Source organism: Argopecten irradians, chromosome 2, assembly GCF_041381155.1.
Source record: "Argopecten irradians isolate NY chromosome 2, Ai_NY, whole genome shotgun sequence".
Lineage (NCBI taxonomy): Eukaryota > Metazoa > Mollusca > Bivalvia > Pectinida > Pectinidae > Argopecten > Argopecten irradians.
The window spans coordinates 65,858,129-65,880,826 of record NC_091135.1 but is presented as its reverse complement, the minus strand read 5'-3'; the positions used below and the strand labels follow the sequence as shown (position 1 = coordinate 65,880,826).

The window sequence follows — 22,698 nt, the reverse complement described above, 5'->3', positions numbered from 1 at the left end:
ATGAGTTTAGTGCATCATCATCATATCGTCCTTTTTATTTCTTACAACATATTTTAGATATACCACACAACATTCTATTCACATTTCTACGTCATTACATGATCCCATAACGCATCAAATGCCTTTTTGTGTCCCTTCAAACTAGATCAATTCAATGCAAGCAGAGCTAGCTAACTGTCTTCTTTAAAAGTGTAACTTGTTTCATTTGCCAGTAAGTCATCGCATGTCTGTCATATTGATGTATTTGAAGACAGCCAAGTTATAATGACGTCATAGAATACAAACGTCACAGTACATTCATATTTAATAACGCACCATTTATAAAGAGAGAGATGTCTATGTTTTATAACGTCCATTCAGTCGGGTTTCCCACTCTGTCGGGTTTTATTCACTTAGATATATGTACTTTTGTTGCCTCGTTTCATTAAACTTACAGTTATTTGATTTTGGAGTATTCACTTTGTTGTAGTGTCGAATGCTTTTCATGACTTCAACCATGGGATAGAACTGGTTACTATTTTAAATGGTATCGTCATTTTGATTGATCAGAAAACATTCGCAATAGAATCACATAACTGACGCGTCCAGACATATCATATGACCATGTCATAAATATCGTAAGAAACATATGTAATAACACTTATATGACATCACATGTAGTTTTCGCGTCATAATCTATATACGACGTCGCATGATTGTCTCAGTAAACGAATACTTAACATCCCAGCCGGATTTTTACTGTTTTATAGAGAGACGAAATCTCAAGTTTTACTTATATTTCTATTATTAAACGTTATGTGATAAATAGAATCTTATATTCGTGACTACGTGATATGAAATGTATCAAACGAGTTCACAAAGCCACTCATAAAAGAACATCTATATATCAAAATGACGGGGTTTTAAGACAATGGACACGGATATTTATGATAAAGTAAAAGTTACTTAGACACGTTTTTACAACTAAAACTAAGTCTATTCCACTTCATATTTTCTGCGTTTTGTCGAAATATATTATATAGACAAAAACAAATCTTGCCGATACAAATACGAAAAATAATGTTATAATGAGAAAAATCTTGTCTGCGACTGTTAAAATGGTTAAACACCGACATCAATCTTGTCTCAAATAAATATCTAAACCTTGAAAATCTGGCAGTGAAATCACTCACGTTTTGAAAGTAGCAAGATTATGATAAGCGTGACAATAAAATACTGATAAGTCTATCTATCTAGAATTGAAAACTGCACTCTAATTAGGACAGGCCATATATAGGACGCTGCAGCAGCTTGATATAGAAATCAACTGACGATATCAATTACTTGAAATACGAAAAGATGATGACTTTAGGAATGATCAATTAATATATTTATCATTTATATGTTGATGAGTGTTTGCTAATATTAGCGCTTTTAGTGCCAGAGACAATATGAAAAAGAATTTTATTAAATTATAGAAACTCACGTAAAGCTTGTTAACAAATTTGTTATCAATGGTCGTTATCCACCATGCACTGCACGAGTTATCACCTATGACGTCATGAGATCAAGGACACAATCTACATTATTATAGCCGAGCCTTTCAGTCGGACATATATAGCTCTCTATACCATCATGAGTATCAAACGTATCTGTAACCCGGGAGTCATGTACGCCAAACGCATCCCTGTGGTCATCCTCTTCGTTTTCTGCTGTATGATCTTCAGCGTCTATTTCACGTATTTTAACCATGGCCCTCCCGAGGACATCATGAATCGTAACAGACAGCAAGGACAGGGTGCCGATACAAATCAGGACGATGGATTGCATCTCACAAAGAGAGAAGAGTCAAACGACATTGAGAAGGATGCTAAAGAGGATATGGACGAAATAAAAGATGAGGATAACCCTGACTTCGTAGAGTCAAAGAAATTATGGGATAACTTCATTAAGACAAACAATTATGTGTCAATAGGAGATCTCTACAATGGTTGTGGTAAGTTATCAACCTTGGATGTTAAAGTCAACAGTATCTTTCCAATCAATATTGGGAATTTATTCTAGTTGCATACATTAATGAAGTTAAGGTAAATGCACGATTCAATTGTTTCGACTTAATGTATTTTTAGATCGTGATTTTGAAAGTAAAATGTTTCAAGAGACACCTTGAACAAATTATAGCATCATATGGGACGACTTTTGTCTAATTTTAGGACAATACAAGAAATAAGAAAAATAATAAGCAAATTTTTAAATAATTAAAATCAATTAAAAATCAAGTTCAATTAAACCTAATATAAATTAGACATTCACATTTATAAACCACCTAAGCATATAGATATCTAATGACCAATGCAATGTCTTGTTTCTATAATTATTTACTTATTCGTACAATTCTCTGCTTAATACATATTTACTTTCTGTATCTGGAGAAATTGATAATAAACTTGTATAGATACTTGTATGACAAAAGTATCTCATACGATTTATGGACAATCTAATAAAAGATTATTGTCGGTCAAACACTTGAACTTTCTATCATGCACTTCAACAGAAATGATCGCTCAAAAGTCCTTAGCTAAGTGATGTTGTGGCTACAATGTAAAGTAAGTGATGGGGAACAAAGTCCTAATACAATTATATTTAGTCGTGTTTACATAATTGTTGTACGTATGGTGTTTGTCAAATAGCGGTACTGATATTCATCATCAAACTGCTATATATGCATGCAGGATAAATACTAAAAGGTTAAAGATACATTGCCCAAATACGATTTAGTCCTACATGCATTTTGGGAGATTATGTAAACCTATTCAAATATGTGAGCATTTCTAAGGCCACGACATTAAGATATACAAAGTATATATGTTAGCGAAAACACCAAACGTAAGTGCCCCCCTACGTTTGCATACATCAAGAAGTGAATATATTCCTTGAACTAGTATTTGCTATTAGTACGATAATAATGATAATGGATAGTTTCCTTCTGGTATTTTAGAGGTGGGTGAACGAGTACTTGTAGGAAAGACGATTATGCTGCCAGACGAAAAGAAAGGTGGGATCAAATCTAGAACTTTTCTTAATTATACATTTGGTAAGTTCATTTTGTCTTATTATTATTTCTCTTTTGATCTCTAGTTATTGGTCTGGTCAACATATGAAATATAAGAAAGCAATAGAAAAATATGAAATACAAGATCGATGAAATGTATCCCTTTTCAGAAACTAAGGTCGAATTAAAGTCAATAGTCGGGCAATGAGTTTAGGGGTTTTATTAGTTTAACGTCCTATTAATAGTCAGGGTTATGGAAGGACGCGCCAAATTTGTTGGAGGAAGAAAGCCGTACTATGTCGGGACATCTTAAGCACTTGGCCATCGCGGCCCCATATAGTCGAGCAAAGGAAGGCTAACGTCAGCAAAAATGGTTTTTAATTTTTCATGAAATAGAAATATAAGATTTCCTGTCCAAAATGCTCTGCATACGAAGGAGTTAATTAATATTACAGGAATCCTTACATGTCCTCTCGGTTGGCTATGTCCTTGTTGATATTTCCACGCAGCCTCGCTGTCAAAGAGTTGTTCTTTTAAAATGTGCCAAAATTTCACGGGACTTTTCCGTAATTTCAATGGTCAAAATTGGACAATTTAAGCAGAATCGGACCGCCGTTTTGATATTCAAGGACTTTTGGAAGGCCATAGAACGCATGTTTTCTATGCCTGACTATTCACTTTAACGTATTAATCTCAATATATATTATGCAGTCATTGTCAAAAAATGGAAAAACATTCTTCTTAGGAGCGGGTTTTTTTTTTAATTACAATTTTTCTATTGAGAATAATGTTTTTAATTTTAATAACTTTTTGAGGTACTAATTTGCTAATCATTTTTTTGTATTTACTTATATTTACAATAACACAAGTTCGATTATGGCGCATTGATAGCTTAGCCAATGCAATAGTTTAGCTTGGCCAATAACTGACACTTTTAAAATGTCCTGCGAAAACGTTATACGTGTAGAACGTCATATAAGAATGTAATACTCGATCTACTCTTCTTTCAGGCTATGCAAAACTGACCTCTAAACTATATAAAAGTGATTAGAATATGAAGAAAAAAAAATATTTTAGTATTTTAGAATTGTATAGTCTAATTAATATCTTCGGACATACATATCTTTGGACCTAACAACCCCGCTTCTAAGGGAATTCCTCTGGCGCATTGGGGTATTCAGATCTATATTAATTGCTTAGGTGAATCTTTATATCCTATAACTTATAGAGTAACCCCTCAGAAATGCCTAAAATCTATCATGTGAAATTAATAAACTTCCGTGAAATCAGTTTAATTTGTCTTGTGTCATTATGCTATTGTATAAATATATATAAATGTGTTGTAGAGGAGGAGTACACGGGCGGTGAGTTTGTACTGGAGGTTAAGTACAATAATAAAGACCTGTACGACAACCACTGGGACATGTGTACACTAGATGACCAGCAGCCGGACAGACTCATCTTCTGTCCATATAAAGCTCAGGCACAGTGGTCTTGGGTGAAGGACAAGAAAATACCTAGCTATCTCCCAAAGGTATGTTATGGGCCGACATAATCTAATTTCTGTGATGATCTTATCTTTTTTGTACCTACGTTACAAATGAACGTTAAGTAAACTTTCTTGTGTGCAATTGACTTTTGTAAAACTTCATTTTAGTTTCATTCAGTTTATGTAAGTACCAATCAAATACATTACAGCTGTAAACAACAATACTCTAAATCTTGTATTATTTATAATAGCCTTTTATGTATTACTAATTTATGTTTGAAATGTTATATATGCTCTCCTCAATTTTCCTGTAGGGACGATATGAGACGAAGGCGTACGTAACAGACCAGAATGAAAAACGTGTACTTTGTGGATATTCGTTATTCGTTCTCTAGTACGATGTGCTTCTCCCTTGCGATATCTCAGGACATTACCAAAGATCTGCTTATATGTGACGACTTAATACTCATTGAAAGCTTTGTCATCGGGTATTCAACGACTGCTCTACCATAGCAATGAGACAGTGAATATTATCACTTATTGTTATACGGTGGTCAAAAACGATTCTGGTACATACCAGGAGTGAAACGATAGTGTGATGTGATGTGGATTGAAAAATAACTGGGCGATATATACAGCGATGCAAATCTAGTCATACACAACGAATGGTATGAAACCCTCCACTATGTATTATTTTGATAGAGCTTATACCTGTCTTTGTAATGTCAGTGTTGTAACAATGCAAATCATTGAAAAATCATTTGTTGTGGAAAATAGCATTATAATATTTCACAAATATTAGCGCACAATATGTGATTCACAATTCACGTATTTGTAGTATTAACACATGTCTACTCCGTTGTCGTATCGTATATAAAATAGTTTCATATTTTTGTGTATTTTGGATGTGGTATGCAATGTTTTCTGTTAGTGTTCCGATGTCGTGACTGGTTACGTTTGAAATTACTGTTTTTGTGCATGTTTGCGAATTAATTGTAATCTTGGATGTCATTTTCTATTTCTCTCATTTCTATTGGATAATTAGTGTACAGTTTGTTTTGACCTTTTTATTAAAATACACTGTTTTGTAATGTTATATTTAGGATTTATAATAAATAAATGTGATAGCGCCTAGTGTCATCCCTCGGTGACAATGATAGTGTCGGGATGACACTAGGGACTATCGCCGTCTGATGTAAGTAGTATTTATACAATGTTGTTTTTTCAAGCGATCTACCTAATTTAGAAACATTTTCTTAATGTGAAGTTATATATTTTAATTATTTTAATCTGAAACATTAATTCGTCTTCAACAGAAGTTTGATAACATCCCTGTCAGTTTGAATGATGTATTAGAGTAAATCATTTTTGTGATTTTTCTTTAGGTAGACTTTATGAATTAAAGTAAGATCATTACTGAAAGTAGACTTTTTGAATTAAAGTAAGATCATTACTGAAGGTAGACTTTATGAATTAAAGTAAGATCATTACTGAAGGTAGACTTTATGAATTAAAGTAAGATCATTACTGAAGGTAGACTTTATGAATTAAAGTAAGATCATTACTGAAGGTAGACTTTATGAATTAAAGTAAGATCATTACTGAAATACGCTGTGTATATTATTCACCCTGTCATTGTTTGAATTTTAACAAAATAAATGTGTGTACAAACAATTCGAGTTTATTTCATATAAACAAATCGATTATTGACCTAGATCCTCATAACTTCTTTATTTAAAGAACTTGAAAATGTTTCGTACCAGGTTGAAATATAAATTTAATTTTCGTATCATTATTAATTTAATTGTATTGTTCAGAAGTAGACAAGATGAGGTGGACTTAAACGTTTTTTTCCTTAATGCTGAATTACGTCTTTTAGAGATAGCCTTGATATTAGATAGTGACAAATCATTTCCTGAAGGATGACAATCAGGTATATAGCACGCCAGGCTACATGTACTGGACAATTGTTGATAAGGATAAATCACTCCTAGATCTAGTTTAAGATAACACGTAAGAGTCAATATAGATTATCAGGATTTGGAAAGCCCAAGATCAACAGCACACCGCCTTTACTAGTCCGGCAGATAAATTATTTCTTTATCTGGTAACAAATAATATACTTTTTATATATAGCATGAGAAATTACTAGATATCTGCAGATTTCATGAATATTGGTGGTTACGGGTAGTTAATGAGATGCTGACTTCAGAACTGCTAACCTTGACGTTAGTTACATGATGGGTGGTACAACTCACCTACGTTTTATCGGTATTTTATCTACTGATCAGGATATAAGTTGTATCAGTAGGCACACTAACCAGATAAAACTGCGACCTATATACTGGTGCAATATATTTCATCTCATCATGAAATACACATTAGGGCACTGACAGATATTGTGTCAGCACTAAAAGATATTGTGTCAGCAATCATCATTTGTCGAAACTGAAGTATCTGATAATCAAAACGCTTGAAATTTAGTAAAAACTATACTATATAATTGCCACTTCATAATATATCGAATACGTAGCAGATTTGGTAGGCGATAATACTAATATAACGGTCTTTCAAACTACGCATGCACTCTTCTAATATATATAACGACCTTACATACCTGTTAAATGAAAGGTATATGTGTGCGAGTAATGTGTAATGAACAACTTCAGCTTCGTAATTAGAATAATCAATTGTGTATCAAGAGCATGCATAAATGTAGAGTTCTAACGTCGTTTCAGTGTTAACATGTTTATACTCAAAGTGATCCAATTTCAAAATTCGTCAGATACAAACCCTTTGTATTACTAATTGGCTCCTAGCGAAAGTCACATCCTTTGTGAACTCGTGTGCGATCGCTCTCTCTCTCTTTGTATACAGCGGTGCCGACTGCCGAACCCAGATTCGAGATAAATATTCTGTTAACGCTTAGTGTCATGTATTGCTTTCAAATCTAGATTACCGCATTTAAAACCCATAGTGTGACCGATGTTAAAACAAGACTATAATTACTTCTTTTCTACAAATAGGTTAAAAGTTAAATTATTCAAAGCAGCCTTTAAGCCCATATTGGTTAAAATGACAACTTAGTGTATGAGTGCATCTAAATTTACATACATATCAGAAACAAACCAGTTCTAATGGATGTTATTCCTGTGATATGCCAGAAAAGTCCTCTGTTATTACAAACTTCCTCTGCTACGTTTAGCTATACGATTTTGAATTTCAACGGTACAATTAAATTAGTTATTAAATAACAATTTCGTGGAATTTGGCAATATTTTTGTTTCATGTTTAAGGAATGCAGAATATATTTTACCCTATTTTGCTTCATGATTATATAATTTGAACCAGCCTCATCGAGTTATCCCTTTAAATCCAGCACTACTCATAACGTGCAGTATTAAAATAGCTGCCGTATTGACTTATGATAAACGACGATAGGAGGTGTACTTGACTTTTGACCAGTATCAGGGAGTAACTATCTACATGTGTATAATCACTATTTCTAGTTTTCCTTTGTCATTTGAAATTCTCTGGCTCTGTTGATTCATTGAGATTTCATTTTAAAGCTTTATTTCTTTCTCTGTGCATCTCAACTTTATTTTTAAAGAGAAATACAGACTATAAAAAGTATTTCAAGGATAAGGATTTAATTAACCTAAATGCAAAATCATTAATCAGCATTACAGTATCTTCAAAGTAACAAAGATAACCCTTGCGAACATCGATAACATTTTGAAATGTTCTCATACATTATCCTTATGTGTATTTAAGTATATGTACTAAATATTGTTTTTTTTTTTTAAATTAATTTGATCTTATATCGAAGTACCGTTTAAATAGTTATCAGAACAACACAAAAAGAGAAAAAACGAACATTTCGAGCATTTCTCGTACTAATATCAACATCAAAAACTACGATTTTGATTACTATAAGGGAGTCGTGAGCTCGTGAAAGTAAAAAGTAATGGAATTCTAATGTGACTTTTATCACCTATCTGAGATATCGGTCTACTAGTTATAAGCTTTCATGAAACGATTTGAACTTGACATATATATAAGGCGACTAGGACCAAGAACAATACCGATGCAATTAATGTATGCCATCTAAGAGAAACAAGGAGTCGCAAAACGTAGCATTATCCCCCGCACCCCGCAATTGGAATAAAACCCAAATACATCAAGGTCGAAGTATGCGAGTATTGTAAAACTTAAAATAATAACAGCAGGTAACAAAAGAAACTGTCATTTGGTATTTTAACTCAGTTTCCACGGTAACAGAAAAAAATCAAAAAAATTGAAGGTCCGCAACAGCAAAAGGCACAACTAAGGCACTTGGCTGATATATACAGAAAGTCTTAAAGAGGTATAGCCAGGAAACAAAAAAGAAACAGTAATTTGGTATCATTAGTGAGTTTCCATGGTCACAGAAAAAACACCAAACATGGAAGGTCTGCAATAGCAAAAGGAACAACCAGGGCACTTGTCTGATATATTCAGAAAAATTCCTGTGGCTGTGTTGAACATTTTTGGAGTTAAAGTCCAGAAACAAAAGGAAACAGTAATTTTATATTTTTTCCATGGTAACGGAAAAAATTCCCAAAATGGAAGGTCCGACACAGCAAAAGGCACTCCTAGAGCAGTTGCCTGGTGAATACAGAAAGTTGAAAGGAGCTGCGTTGAACAGTTTTTGAGTTATAGCCCGGAAAAAAATCTCGGACGGACAGACGGACGGAGTCCGAAACAATATCCCCCGCAAACGCGTTTCGCGTTGGATTACTAGAGCAAAAGTTCATCATCAGGTCAAACTCTACAGATAGCAGCGAATGATAAGTAGTAATGATAGGAAAGTCGACAATGAACAGTTGTGTACACATAGAGGACATAACCGTATCAAGGATAATTCACGCGTCTGTCACCATCTATGTCACCAGATTCCACCTCATTGTAACCGTACCAAGGATGATTCATGTCACCATCTGTCACCAGAATCCACCTCACTGTAACCGTACCAAGGATAATTTACGTCACTATCTGTCACAAGAATCCACCTCACTGTAACCATACCAAGGATTATTCACGTCACCATCTATGACACCAGACTCCATCTCACTGAAACCGTATCAAGGTTAATTCACGTCACCATCTATGTCAACAGAATCCACCTCACTGTAACCGTTACCAAGGATAATTTAGATCATCATCCTATATCACCAGAATCTACCTCACTGTAACCGTATTCTTAGTAGGCGTGTAATACATATTGACAAGTCAAATAGGTTTTATTGGACTTCTCTTTCATTTGTTTATTGAATAGGCAAGATAATAATTCTTAGCATGTATTCAACATATACAAGAGAATTTTGGCAATTGAAAAATGTATCACATTAATGATATTTTTTTGATAACTGCATATTCAAAGTACTGAAAACAAACGAAATATAATATATTTACTGCATTTTGAAAGTACTGAAAACAAACGAAATATAATATATTTACTGCATATTCAAAGTACTGAAAACAAACGAAATATAATATATTTACTGCATATTCAAAGTACTGAAAACAAACGAAATATAATATATTTACTGCATATTCAAAGTACTGAAAACAAACGAAATATAATATATTTACTGCATATTCAAAGTACTGAAAACAAACGAAATATAATATATTTACTGCATATTCAAAGTACTGAAAACAAACGAAATATAATATATTTACTGCATATTCAAAGTACTGAAAACAAACGAAATATAATATATTTACTGCATATTCAAAGTACTGAAAACAAACGAAATATAATATATTTGCAATATAACAGTTGAATATATATGGCAACTTTTGTAATTACATCATTTCATATTTAATAGGTTAAGTCTTTCCTGCAGACAATATTATGAAAAATCCAACCATTAGATATTCAAAAATGAAAAATTATGTACAAAAATATATTTCTGGCATTATATTGATTCACATATATATACCTTTTTAACACATTTATGAAATGGTAATACATAAATAATGAACAAGTACCCTCGTAGCACTTCAAACCTTGCTTGAAGCTATTAAAATAGGTCACAATAAATGAAAAAACACAATATGACTAATAGACCTTTACATGACGACGCTTATATCTTGAAATTAAATGAAATGTTAAACAAGAGGCCCATGGGCCTTAACGGTCACCTGAGTTAGAATATTTAATGAAACAAATAATAAAACAAATGAAAGACATAAAAACACTATATGCTCTATTGCTGGGCCTTGAAGTTGGTCAGTGATTTATAAATTTGACCTTTTTAGACTATGAAGAGTATTTGCTTCCATCAAACCTGTGAACTTACAGGTATTTTTTGAAATTTTAATCAATTTGACCCTGTTTGGTCCTGCCCCTCTGGTCCCCCAGGGGGTCATCGAGGACGGATATGGATGTTAAAATGCTATATCTTAGGCTAATAATTCTAATCAAGTTTGACTAATTTCCTACGAAAATTGGGCAAATAATGTTCACAAATATGTTTTTCCTATATAAACTAAAGTAAACTTGACCCCTCCCCAGGGGGTAACGTAAGACCCCAAGGTCATATAATTCACAGTTTTTATAAGACCTTTCCATCTATAATTATTTGATTCTACTATATCCAGAATTTTAGAAGATTTTTGAAGTTTTAGCCTATTTGACCCTTTTTTAGCCCCGCCCCTCTACCCCCAGGGGGTCGGCCAGGACCAATGTGGATATGATATTAAAATGCTATCTCAGGCTAATAATTCTAACCAAGTTTGACTCATTTCCTATGAAAATTCAGCAAAAAATGCTCATTAATGTGTTTTTCCTATATAAACTATAGTAAACTTGACCCCCTCCCCAAGGGGAAACAGGAGATCCCAGGGTCATATAATTTACAATTTTTATAAACAAACTTTAAGACCTTTTTATCTATAAAGTGTATTTGATTATACCATTTCCAGAATTTTAAAAGAATATTTTTGAAGTTTTAGCCTATTTGACCTTTTTTGGCCCCGCCCCTCTGCCCCCAGGGGGTCGGCCTGCACCAATATGGATATGATATTAAAATGCTATCTCAGGCTAATAATTTTAACCAAGTTTGACTCGCTTCCAATGAAAATTGAGCAAAAAATGCTCATAAATGTGTTTTCCCTATATAAACTATAGTAAACTTGACCCCCTCCCCAGGGGGAAACGTGAGACCCCAGGGTCATATAATTCACAATTGTTGTAAAGGACCTTAAGACCTTTCTATTTATGAAAAGTATTTGTTTCTACCATTTCCAGAATTTCAGAAGAAGATTTTTGAAGTTTTAGCCTATTTGACCCCTTTTGACCCCGCCCCTAAGGCCGCTGGGGGTCAGTCATAGAAAATTTGTTAATAGGATTAAATGGCCATCTCATACTGATAATTCTGACAACATTTGACTCATTTCCTATTACAAATGACCAAATAATGCGCAAAAAAGTGTTTTCTCAATATAAAGTATAGTAAACTTAACCCCCTCCCCAGGGGGAAACTAGAGACCCCAGGGTCATATAATTCACAAATTTTGTAAAGGACCTTAAGACCTTTCTATCTATGAAGAGTATTTGATTCTACCACATCTGTAAGTAGAGAAGAAGATTTTTGAAATTTTACTCAATTTTACCCCTTTTGGCCCCTCCCACAGCCCCCTGGGGGGTGGGGACCATATAATTCACAATTTTGATTGGCCTTATGCCTTAGAAGGTTTGTGCAAAATTTCATTGAAATTGCTTCAGCAGTTTTGGAGAAGAAGTCGAAAATGTAAATTGTTTACAGACATACGACACACGACGCACGACGCAAGACGGACGACGCACGACGCACGACGGACGACGCACGACGGACGACGCACGACGACGGACAAAAGGCGATTAGAATAGGTCACTTGAGACTTCGTCTCAGGTGACCTAAAAAATTACAGGCACAACTGCCTAATAACTATATATCATATAACCAGTATTTCAGGTAAGTGAACATAATATATATGACAATAGGAATGAAATTTTTACATTGCGAATGTTTGTGGAACGGAATATGAATTCTGAAACAACACGTTAAAATGTTGAATGATCTTATTATATATCAATGTTTAAAAAATGTACAGCTCATAACATGTAATTGCTCTCCAGCAGAAAATTATATGCAACAAAGAATAAATAACTACATTTAAAGTAATTTGATGCATTGTTGTTATGCTGAGTGTTATAGTATTACATGAGGTCAGTATACACCTCATACTGAGTATTATAGTAGTACATGAGGTCAGTACATCATACTTCAGGTTGGTAATTATATAAAGCAGTCATTGCTGTAAAACATCGCTTTTGTAAACCATGATTAGGAAAGAAACTAAATTATATCTAATTATTATACCACTCAAACCTTGATGAATAAAAATTTAATGTATATAAATATATTCTTTTGTCATAACATGCATCCATTATTTTTTCCTTTTGGATTACATTCCATAACTATTTACTTTATAATAGGAAATATTTGATGTAAAGAAACTTTAATTTGTTGTTTTCATGGGTCCTAATTATGCAATTTTGACGTTTTACTGGGTGTTTCATTAACCTTCGATATCTAGTGTAAAGATGAGATATTTGCTCACAGCAGGGTGGTGACACAATCATTAACAGGGTATCATTGTGTACACAGTATAGCCATAATACCTGATTAAAAAAGAATTCTACTGCACAATATCACAAAAAAATAGTTAAATACAGTTGAAAATATTGTTAATAGTTAGGTGAAGTTATCGAGCCCAATAACTCTTGCAAATACTGACATGTATCAAACCACTCCGATTTCTCATTAATATAAAGCAATTTACCAAATTTGGTTGGAATTTGACAATGAATACTAAAGTTATGGAGCGGACACCATGGATTTATCTGTTTTGACAATTTTAAAGTCCTGTAATTCTTGCAAATATTGACGGATTTTGACCATTATCGAACTCACCTGAGATCTGATTAATATAAAACAATGTACCAAATTTGGTTGAAATCGGACAATAAATACTAATGTTATTGCATGGAAACCATTTCCCAGACGCCTTTGCCAACATAGTGATACCTACAAGTGTCGTCCTTGTGTTGCAGGTGACACAATAAATGGAAATTTCAAGTCTAATCTTAATAAGACTGGATAACTATTATCATTATTAGTGGGATTCATTTAACTTCATGGGGAAAACATGTAAATTTTCTCCCTATTAATCATGCGTATTACATTCATCATATCAATCAAAATAATTACTTACTATTTAATTTAAACATAATTACTGTTTGTTTGCATTCATATTACCTTGTTGCCATCAACCCAGAACAATACCTAACACCTGTAGACACTCGCACTAGACACACACTTCCCTATGCATACAGACACATCGCAGCAACAAAGGATACATTTAAGTATTCCTTCTTTCCATACACCATCACACACTGGAATCTCCTCCCTTTGGCAACAGTACAAAACACGACACTGGAGGGCTTCAAGGCAAACATAAACTACGTAGCCTTTGAAGCCCCCACCCACAAATAAACATTTCATTTTTTTCATGTTTTTAACCTATCTTCTTTTATCTATTCCAGCACCAGAGAAAAAAATGCATAATATAATATATGAATATTCCATCAGGAGAAAAATATATTAAGTTTAAACAAGAGATCCCAGAGGGATCTTGGCGCCCACCAAAGAATGATCTATGTCTGACAATGGAAAGAGGGATCTTTTCCCTGCTTTTCAAACTTTTTAAAAAATACAACATATAAAATTTGACACAGATCGCTTGAGTACTTTCTGAGAAATAGCGGTAACAAACTTCAACGATGAAATCCAAGATGGCAGGTGGTTGGCCATGAACATCTTGTTGACCAATCAGTTCAAAAAGGTACTATGCACAACTGAGGCCCAAGGGGAACCTACATATGGAATTGGACAGAAATTCCTTCAGTAATTTCTGAGAAATAGCGGTAAATATCAAAATCCAAAATGGCGGACTCTCAGCCATCTTGTTGACCGATCGGTCCCAAAATGCAATATGAACAACTACGGTCCTAGGGGAACCTCCATATGAAATTTGAGAATGATCCCTTCAGTACTTTCTGAGAAATAGTGATAACAAACTTCAATGATGAAATCAAAGATGGCTGCCTGGCGGCCATCTTGTTGACCGATCAGTCCCAAAATACAATATGCACAACTAGGGCCCCAGGGGAACCTATGTATGAAATTTGAGAACGATTCCTTCGGTTCTTTCTGAGAAATAGCGATAACAAACTTTAACTATCAAAATCTAAGATGGCTGCCTGGCGGCAATCTTGTCGACCGATCGGTCCCAAAACGCAATATGCACAACGAGGGCCCAAGAGGAACATACATATGAAATTTGAGAATGATCCCTTTGGTACTTTTTGAGAAATAGCGATAACAAACTTTTACTATCAATATCCAAGATGGCTGCTTGGCTGCTTGGCTGCCATCTTGTTGACCGATCAGTCCCAAAACGCAATATGCACAACTAGGGCCCAAATGGAAAGTACATATGAAACTTGAGAATGATCCCTTTGGTACTTTCTGAGAAATAGCGATAACAAACTTTAACTATCAAAATCCAAGATGGCTGCCAGGAGGCCATCTTGTTGACCGATCAGTCCCAAAATGCAATATACACGACTAGGGCCCCAGGGGAACCACTGCAAAATAGAATCACAATCATCATCAAACACTTTACATGCAAACTTTGATACCCGATAAAGACATTAACCAACAAAACAACCTTTGGCTATAAAGTCTGTATGCACAGTACATAACACTGTGGCTATAAAGTCTGTATGTACTGTACATAACACTGTGGCTATAAAGTCTGTATGTACAGTACATAACACTGTGGCTATAAAGTCTGTATGTACAGTACATAACACTGTGGCTATAAAGTCTGTATGTACAGTACATAACACTGTGGCTATAAAGTCTGTATGTACAGTACATAACACTGTACATAAACACTGTGGCTATAAAGTCTGTATGTACAGTACATAACACTGTAGCTATAAAGTCTGTATGTACAGTACATAACACTGTGGCTATAAAGTCTGTATGTACAGTACATAACACTGTGGCTATAAAGTCTGTATGTACAGTACATAACACTGTGGCTATAAAGTCTGTATGTACAGTACATAACACTGTGGCTATAAAGTCTGTATGTACAGTACATAACACTGTGGCTATAAAGTCTGTATGTACAGTACATAACACTGTGGCTATAAAGTCTGTATGTACAGTACATAACACTGTGGCTATAAAGTCTGTATGTACAGTACATAACACTGTGGCTATAAAGTCTGTATGTACAGTACATAACACTGTGGCTATACAGTACATAACACTGTGGCTATAAAGTCTGTATGTACAGTACATAACACTGTGGCTATAAAGTCTGTATGTACAGTACATAACACTGTGGCTATAAAGTCTGTATGTACAGTACATAACACTGTGGCTATAAAGTTGTAGTTGTACATAACACTGTGGCTATAAAGTCTGTATGTACAGTACATAACACTGTGGCTATAAAGTCTGTATGTCAGACAGTACATACATAACACTGTGGCTATAAAGTCTGTATGTACAGTACATAACACTGTGGCTATAAAGTCTGTATGTACAGTACATAACACTGTGGCTATAAATGTAAGTACTGTATGTACAGTACATAACACTGTGGCTATAAAGTCTGTATGTACAGTACATAACACTGTGGCTATAAAGTCTGTATGTACAGTACATAACACTGTGGCTATAAAGTCTGTATGTACAGTACATAACACTGTGGCTATAAAGTCTGTATGTACAGTACATAACACTGTGGCTATATAAAGTCTGTATGTACAGTACATAACACTGTGGCTATAAAGTCTGTACTGTTCTACTGTAAATCTATGAAAGTACAGTACATAACACTGTGTCTATAAAGTCTGTATGTACAGTACATAACACTGTGGCTATAAAGTCTGTATGTACAGTACATAACACTGTGGCTATAAAGTCTGTATGTACTGTACATAACACTGTGGCTATAAAGTCTGTATGTACAGTACATAACACTGTGGCTATAAAGTCTGTATGTACTGTACATAACACTGTGGCTATAAAGTCTGTATGTACAGTACATAACACTGTGGCTATAAAGTCTGTATGTACAGTACATAACACTGTGGCTATAAGTCTGTATGTACACATAACACTGTGGCTATAAAGTCTGTATGTACTAGTACATAACACTGTGGCTATAAAGTCTGTATGTACAGTAATAACACTGTGGCTATAAAGTCTGTATGTACTGTACATAACACTGTGGCTATACAGTACATAACACTGTGTCTATAAAGTCTGTATGTACAGTACATAACACTGTGGCTATAAAGTCTGTATGTACAGTACATAACACTGTGGCTATAAAGTCTGTATGTACTGTACATAACACTGTATGTACAGTACATAACACTGTGGCTATAAAGTCTGTATGTACAGTACATAACACTGTGGCTATAAAGTCTGTATGTACAGTACATAACACTGTGGCTATAAAGTCTGTATGTACAGTACATAACACTGTGGCTATAAAGTATGTATTGTGGTCATTACAGTACTAACACTGTGTATAAAGTCTGTATGTACAGTACATAACACTGTGTCTATAAAGTCTGTATGTACAGTACATAACACACTGTGGCTATAAAGTCTGTATGTACAGTACATAACACTGTGGCTATACAGTCTGTATGTGTCATAACATAACACTGTGGTACTATATGTCACTGTATGCTACAGTACAATAACACTGTGTCTATAAAGTCTGTATGTACAGTACATAACACTGTGGCTATAAAGTCTGTATGTACTGTACATAACACTGCGTGGCTATAAAGTCTGTATGTACAGTACATAACACTGTGGCTATAAAGTCTGTATGTACAGTACATAACACTGTGGCTATAAAGTCTGTATGTACAGTACATAACACTGTGGCTATAAAGTCTGTATGTACATACATTACACTGTGGCTATAAAGTCTGTATGTACAGTACATAACACTGTGGCTATAAAGTATGTATGCACAGTACATAACACTGTGTCTATATAAGTCTGTATGTACATACATAACACTGTGCCTATAAAGTGGTATATACATAACACTGTGGCTATAAAGTATGTACTGTACAGTACATAACACTGTGGCTATAAAGTCTGTATGTACTAGTACATAACACTGTGGCTACTGTGGCTATAAAGACTCTGTATGTACAGTACATAACACTGTGGCTATAAAGTCTGTATGTACAGTACATAACACTGTGGCTATAAGGTAACAGTCTGTATGTACAGTACATAACACTGTGGCTATAAAGTCTGTATGTACAGTACATAACACTGTGGCTATAAAGTCTGTATGTACAGTACATAACACTGTGGCTATAAAGTCTGTATGTACACTGTGGAGTACATAACTCTGTGTCTATAAAGTCTGTATGTACGTGTAAAAAGTACATAACACACTGTGGCTATAAAGTCTGTATGTACAGTACATAAACACTGTGGCTATAAAGTCTGTATGTACATAATAGTACATAACACTGTGGCTATACAGACATAACACTCTAGAAAGTCTGTATGTACAGTACATAACACTGTGGCTATAAAGTCTGTATGTACATGTACATAACACTGTGGCTATAAAGTCTGTATACATAACACTGTATAAAGTCTGTATGATCTAGTACATAACACTGTGGCTATAAAGTCTGTATTGTACATACATAACACTGGTGTCTATAAAGTCTGTATGTACAGTACATAACACTGGTGGCTATAAAGTAACATAACACTGTACATAAAACTCTGTGTTCTATAAAGTCTGTATGTACTGTACATAACACTGTGGGCTCCTAGCTTATAACACTGTCTGTATGTACAGTTTACATAACAACTGTGGCTATAAAGTCTGTATGTACAGTACATAACAGTTACTGTGGCTATATAACTAGTCTGTATGTATGTACTGTACATAACACTGTGGCTATACAGAACTATAACACTGTCTGTATGTACTATAAAGTCTGTAGTACATACATAACACTGTGTCTATAAAGTCTGTATGTACTGTACCTATAATAACACTGTGGCTATACAGTACATAACACTGTGGTCTATAAAGTCTGTGAGAATGTACAGTACATAACACTGTGTCTATAAAGTCTGTATGTACAGTACATAACACTGTGGTATACTATAAAATGTCTGTATGTACTAGTACACAGTACAGTACATAACACTGTGGCTATAAAGTCTGTATGTACAGTACATAACACTGTGGCTATAAAGTCTGTATGTACAGTACATAACACTGTGGCTATAAAGTCTGTATGTACTGTACATAACACTGTGGCTATACAGTACATAACACTGTGTCTATAAAGTCTGTATGTACAGTACATAACACTGTGGCTATAAAGTCTGTATGTACAGTACATAACACTGTGGCTATACAGTACATAACACTGTGTCTATAAAGTCTGTATGTACAGTACATAACACTGTGGCTATAAAGTCTGTATGTACAGTACATAACACTGTGGCTATACTGTACATAACACTGTGGCTATAAAGTATGTATGTACAGTACATAACACTGTGGCTATAAAGTCTGTATGTACAGTACATAACACTGTGGCTATAAAGTCTGTATGTACAGTACATAACACTGTGGCTATAAAGTCTGTATGTACAGGTACAACACTGTGGCTATAAAGTCTGTATGTACTGTACATAACACTGTGGCTATAAAGTCTGTATGTACAGTACATAACACTGTGGCTATAAAGTCTGTAGTACAGTACATAACACTGTGGCTATAAAGTCTGTATGTACAGTACATAACACTGTGGCTATAAAGTCTGTATGTACAGTACATAACACTGTGGCTATAAAGTCTGTACATAACACTGTATAAGTCATAACACTGTGGCTATACAGTCTGTGGCTATGTACAGTACATAACACTGTGTCCTATAAAGTCTGTGATGTACAGTACATAACACTGTATAAAGTCTGTATATACATTACACTGTGCTATACAGTACATAACACTGTGGCTATAAAGTCTGTATGTACTGTACATAACACTGTGGCTATAAAGTCTGTATGTACTGTACATAACACTGTGGCTATAAAGTCTGTATGTACAGTACATAACACTGTGGCCTATAAAGTCTGTATGTACAGTACATAACACTGTGGCTATAAAGTCTGTATGTACAGTACATAACACTGTGGCTATAAAGTCTGTATGTACAGTACATAACACTGTGGCTATAAAGTCTGTATGTACTGTACATAACACTGTGGCTATAAAGTCTGTATGTACAGTACATAACACTGTGGCTATACAGTACATAACACTGTGGCTATAAAGTCTGTATGTACAGTACATAACACTGTGGCTATAAAGTCTGTATGTACAGTACATAACACTGTGGCTATACAGTACATAACACTGTGTCTATAAAGTCTGTATGTACAGTACATAACACTGTGGCTATAAAGTCTGTATGTACAGTACATAACACTGTGGCTATAAAGTCTGTATGTACAGTACATAACACTGTGGCTATAAAGTCTGTATGTACTATACATAACACTGTGGCTATACAGTACATAACACTGTGTCTATAAAGTCTGTATGTACAGTACATAACACTGTGGCTATAAAGTCTGTATGTACTGTACATAACACTGTGGCTATAAAGTCTGTATGTACAGTACATAACACTGTGGCTATAAAGTCTGTATGTACAGTACATAACACTGTGGCTATAAAGTCTGTATGTACAGTACATAACACTGTGGCTATAAAGTCTGTATGTACTGTACATAACACTGTGGCTATAAAGTCTGTATGTACAGTACATAACACTGTGGCTATAAAGTCTGTATGTACAGTACATAACACTGTGGCTATAAAGTCTGTATGTACAGTACATAACACTGTGGCTATAAAGTCTGTATGTACAGTACATAACACTGTGGCTATAAAGTCTGTATGTACAGTACATAACACTGTGGCTATACAGTACATAACACTGTGTCTATAAAGTCTGTATGTACAGTACATAACAGTGTGGCTATACAGTACATAACACTGTGGCTATAAAGTCTGTATGTACAGTACATAACACTGTGGCTATAAAGTCTGTATGTATAAAGTCTGTATGTACAGTACATAACACTGTGGCTATAAAGTCTGTATGTACTGTACATAACACTGTGGCTATAAAGTCTGTATGTACAGTACATAACACTGTGGCTATAAAGTCTGTATGTACAGTACATAACACTGTGGCTATAAAGTCTGTATGTACTGTACATAACACTGTGGCTATACAGTACATAACACTGTGGCTATAAAGTCTGTATGTACAGTACATAACACTGTGGCTATAAAGTCTGTATGTACAGTACATAACACTGTGGCTATAAAGTCTGTATGTACAGTACATAACACTGTGGCTATACAGTACACATAACACTGTGTCTATAAAGTCTGTTATGTACACTACATTACAGTGGCTATACAGTACCTGTGTGTCCTATAAAGTCTGTATGTACTATACATAACACTGTGGCTATACAGTACATAACACTGTGGCTATAAAGTCTGTATGTACAGTACATAACACTGTGGCTATAAAGTCTGTATGTACTGTACATAACACTGTGGCTATACAGTACATATGTACTGTGGCTATAAAGTCTGTATGTACAGTACATAACACTGTGGCTATAAAGTCTGTATGTACAGTACATAACACTGTGGCTATACAGTACATAACACTGTGTCTATAAAGTCTTATGTACAGTACATAACACTGTGGCTATAAAGTCTGTATGTACAGTACATAACACTGTGGCTATAAAGTCTGTATGTACTGTACATAACACTGTGGCTATACAGTACATAACACTGTGGCTATAAAGTCTGTATGTACAGTACATAACACTGTGGCTATAAAGTCTGTATGTACAGTACATAACACTGTGGCTATAAAGTCTGTATGTACAGTACATAACACTGTGGCTATAAAGTCTGTATGTACAGTACATTACACTGTGGCTATACAGTACATAACACTGTGTCTATAAAGTCTGTGTGTACAGTACATAACACTGTGGCTATAAAGTCTGTATGTACAGTACATAACACTGTGGCTATAAAGTCTGTATGTACAGTACATAACACTGTGGCTATAAAGTCTGTATGTACAGTACATAACACTGTGGCTATAAAATCTGTACATAACAGTACATATACACTGTGGCTATACAGTACACTGTATGTACAGTACATAACACTGTGGCTATAAAGTCTGTATGTACAGTACATAACACTGTGGCTATAAAGTCTGTATGTACTATACATAACACTGTGGCTATACAGTACATAACACTGTGTCTATAAAGTCTGTATGTACTGTACATAACACTGTGGCTATACAGTACATAACACTGTGTCTATAAAGTCTGTATGTACAGTACATAACACTGTGGCTATACAGTACATAACACTGTGGCTATAAAGTCTGTATGTACAGTACATAACACTGTGGCTATACAGTACATAACACTGTGGCTATAAAGTCTGTATGTACAGTACATAACACTGTGTCTATAAAGTCTGTATGTACTATACATTACACTGTGGCTATACAGTACATAACACTGTGTCTATAAAGTCTGTATGTACTGTACATACACTGTGGCTATACAGTACATAACACTGTGTCTATAAAGTCTGTATGTACTATACATTACACTGTGTGCTATACAGTACATAACACTGTGTCTATAAAGTCTGTATGTCTACATAACACTGTGGCTATACAGTACATAACACTGTGTCTATAAAGTCTGTATGTACAGTACATAACACTGTGTCTATAAAGTCTGTATGTACTATACATTACACTGTGGCTATACAGTACATAACACTGTGTCTATAAAGTCTGTATGTACAGTACATAACACTGTGGCTATACAGTCTGTATGTACTATACATTACACTGTGGCTATAC

General features: G+C 34.6%; 2 protein-coding genes across 3 annotated transcripts in view; one reads left to right on the top strand and one right to left on the bottom strand.

Annotated features, from left to right (window-relative positions):
• The first annotated feature begins 1,553 nt into the window (after positions 1–1,553).
• On the top strand, positions 1,554–6,194 carry LOC138316244 (uncharacterized). 2 transcript variants are annotated; one of them, XR_011207607.1, is made up of 5 exons: positions 1,554–1,975; positions 2,978–3,073; positions 4,378–4,565; positions 4,835–5,905; positions 6,091–6,194. XR_011207607.1 is itself a non-coding variant. In XM_069257856.1 (4 exons), the coding sequence occupies exons 1-4, from the start codon at positions 1,615–1,617 to the stop codon at positions 4,913–4,915; spliced, it is 726 nt and encodes a 241-aa protein (XP_069113957.1). In that variant the 5' UTR covers positions 1,554–1,614; the 3' UTR covers positions 4,916–6,194. The 2 variants fall into 2 exon arrangements, 1 of the variants encoding a protein (XP_069113957.1); XM_069257856.1 differs by having other exon boundaries at positions 4,835–6,194.
• Positions 6,195–8,151: 1,957 nt separating this feature from the next.
• Positions 8,152–22,698, bottom strand: part of LOC138316243 (protein FAN-like) — a 52,642-nt gene continuing 38,095 nt past the window's right edge. Inside the window, 1 exon segment of the mRNA XM_069257855.1 lies at positions 8,152–9,632. Within this exon segment, the coding sequence (XP_069113956.1) occupies positions 9,610–9,632 (23 nt within the window). The 3' untranslated portion in view covers positions 8,152–9,609.

Bases quoted from the DNA above. Each gene is read 5' to 3' on its own strand.
- LOC138316244 (XM_069257856.1), top strand. From the start codon at position 1,615: ATGAGTATCAAACGTATCTGTAACCCGGGAGTCATGTACGCCAAACGC. The intron at 3,074-4,377 runs GTAAGTTCATTT...AATGTGTTGTAG, and splicing joins TTTTCTTAATTATACATTTG to AGGAGGAGTACACGGGCGGT. The intron at 4,566-4,834 runs GTATGTTATGGG...ATTTTCCTGTAG, and splicing joins TACCTAGCTATCTCCCAAAG to GGACGATATGAGACGAAGGC.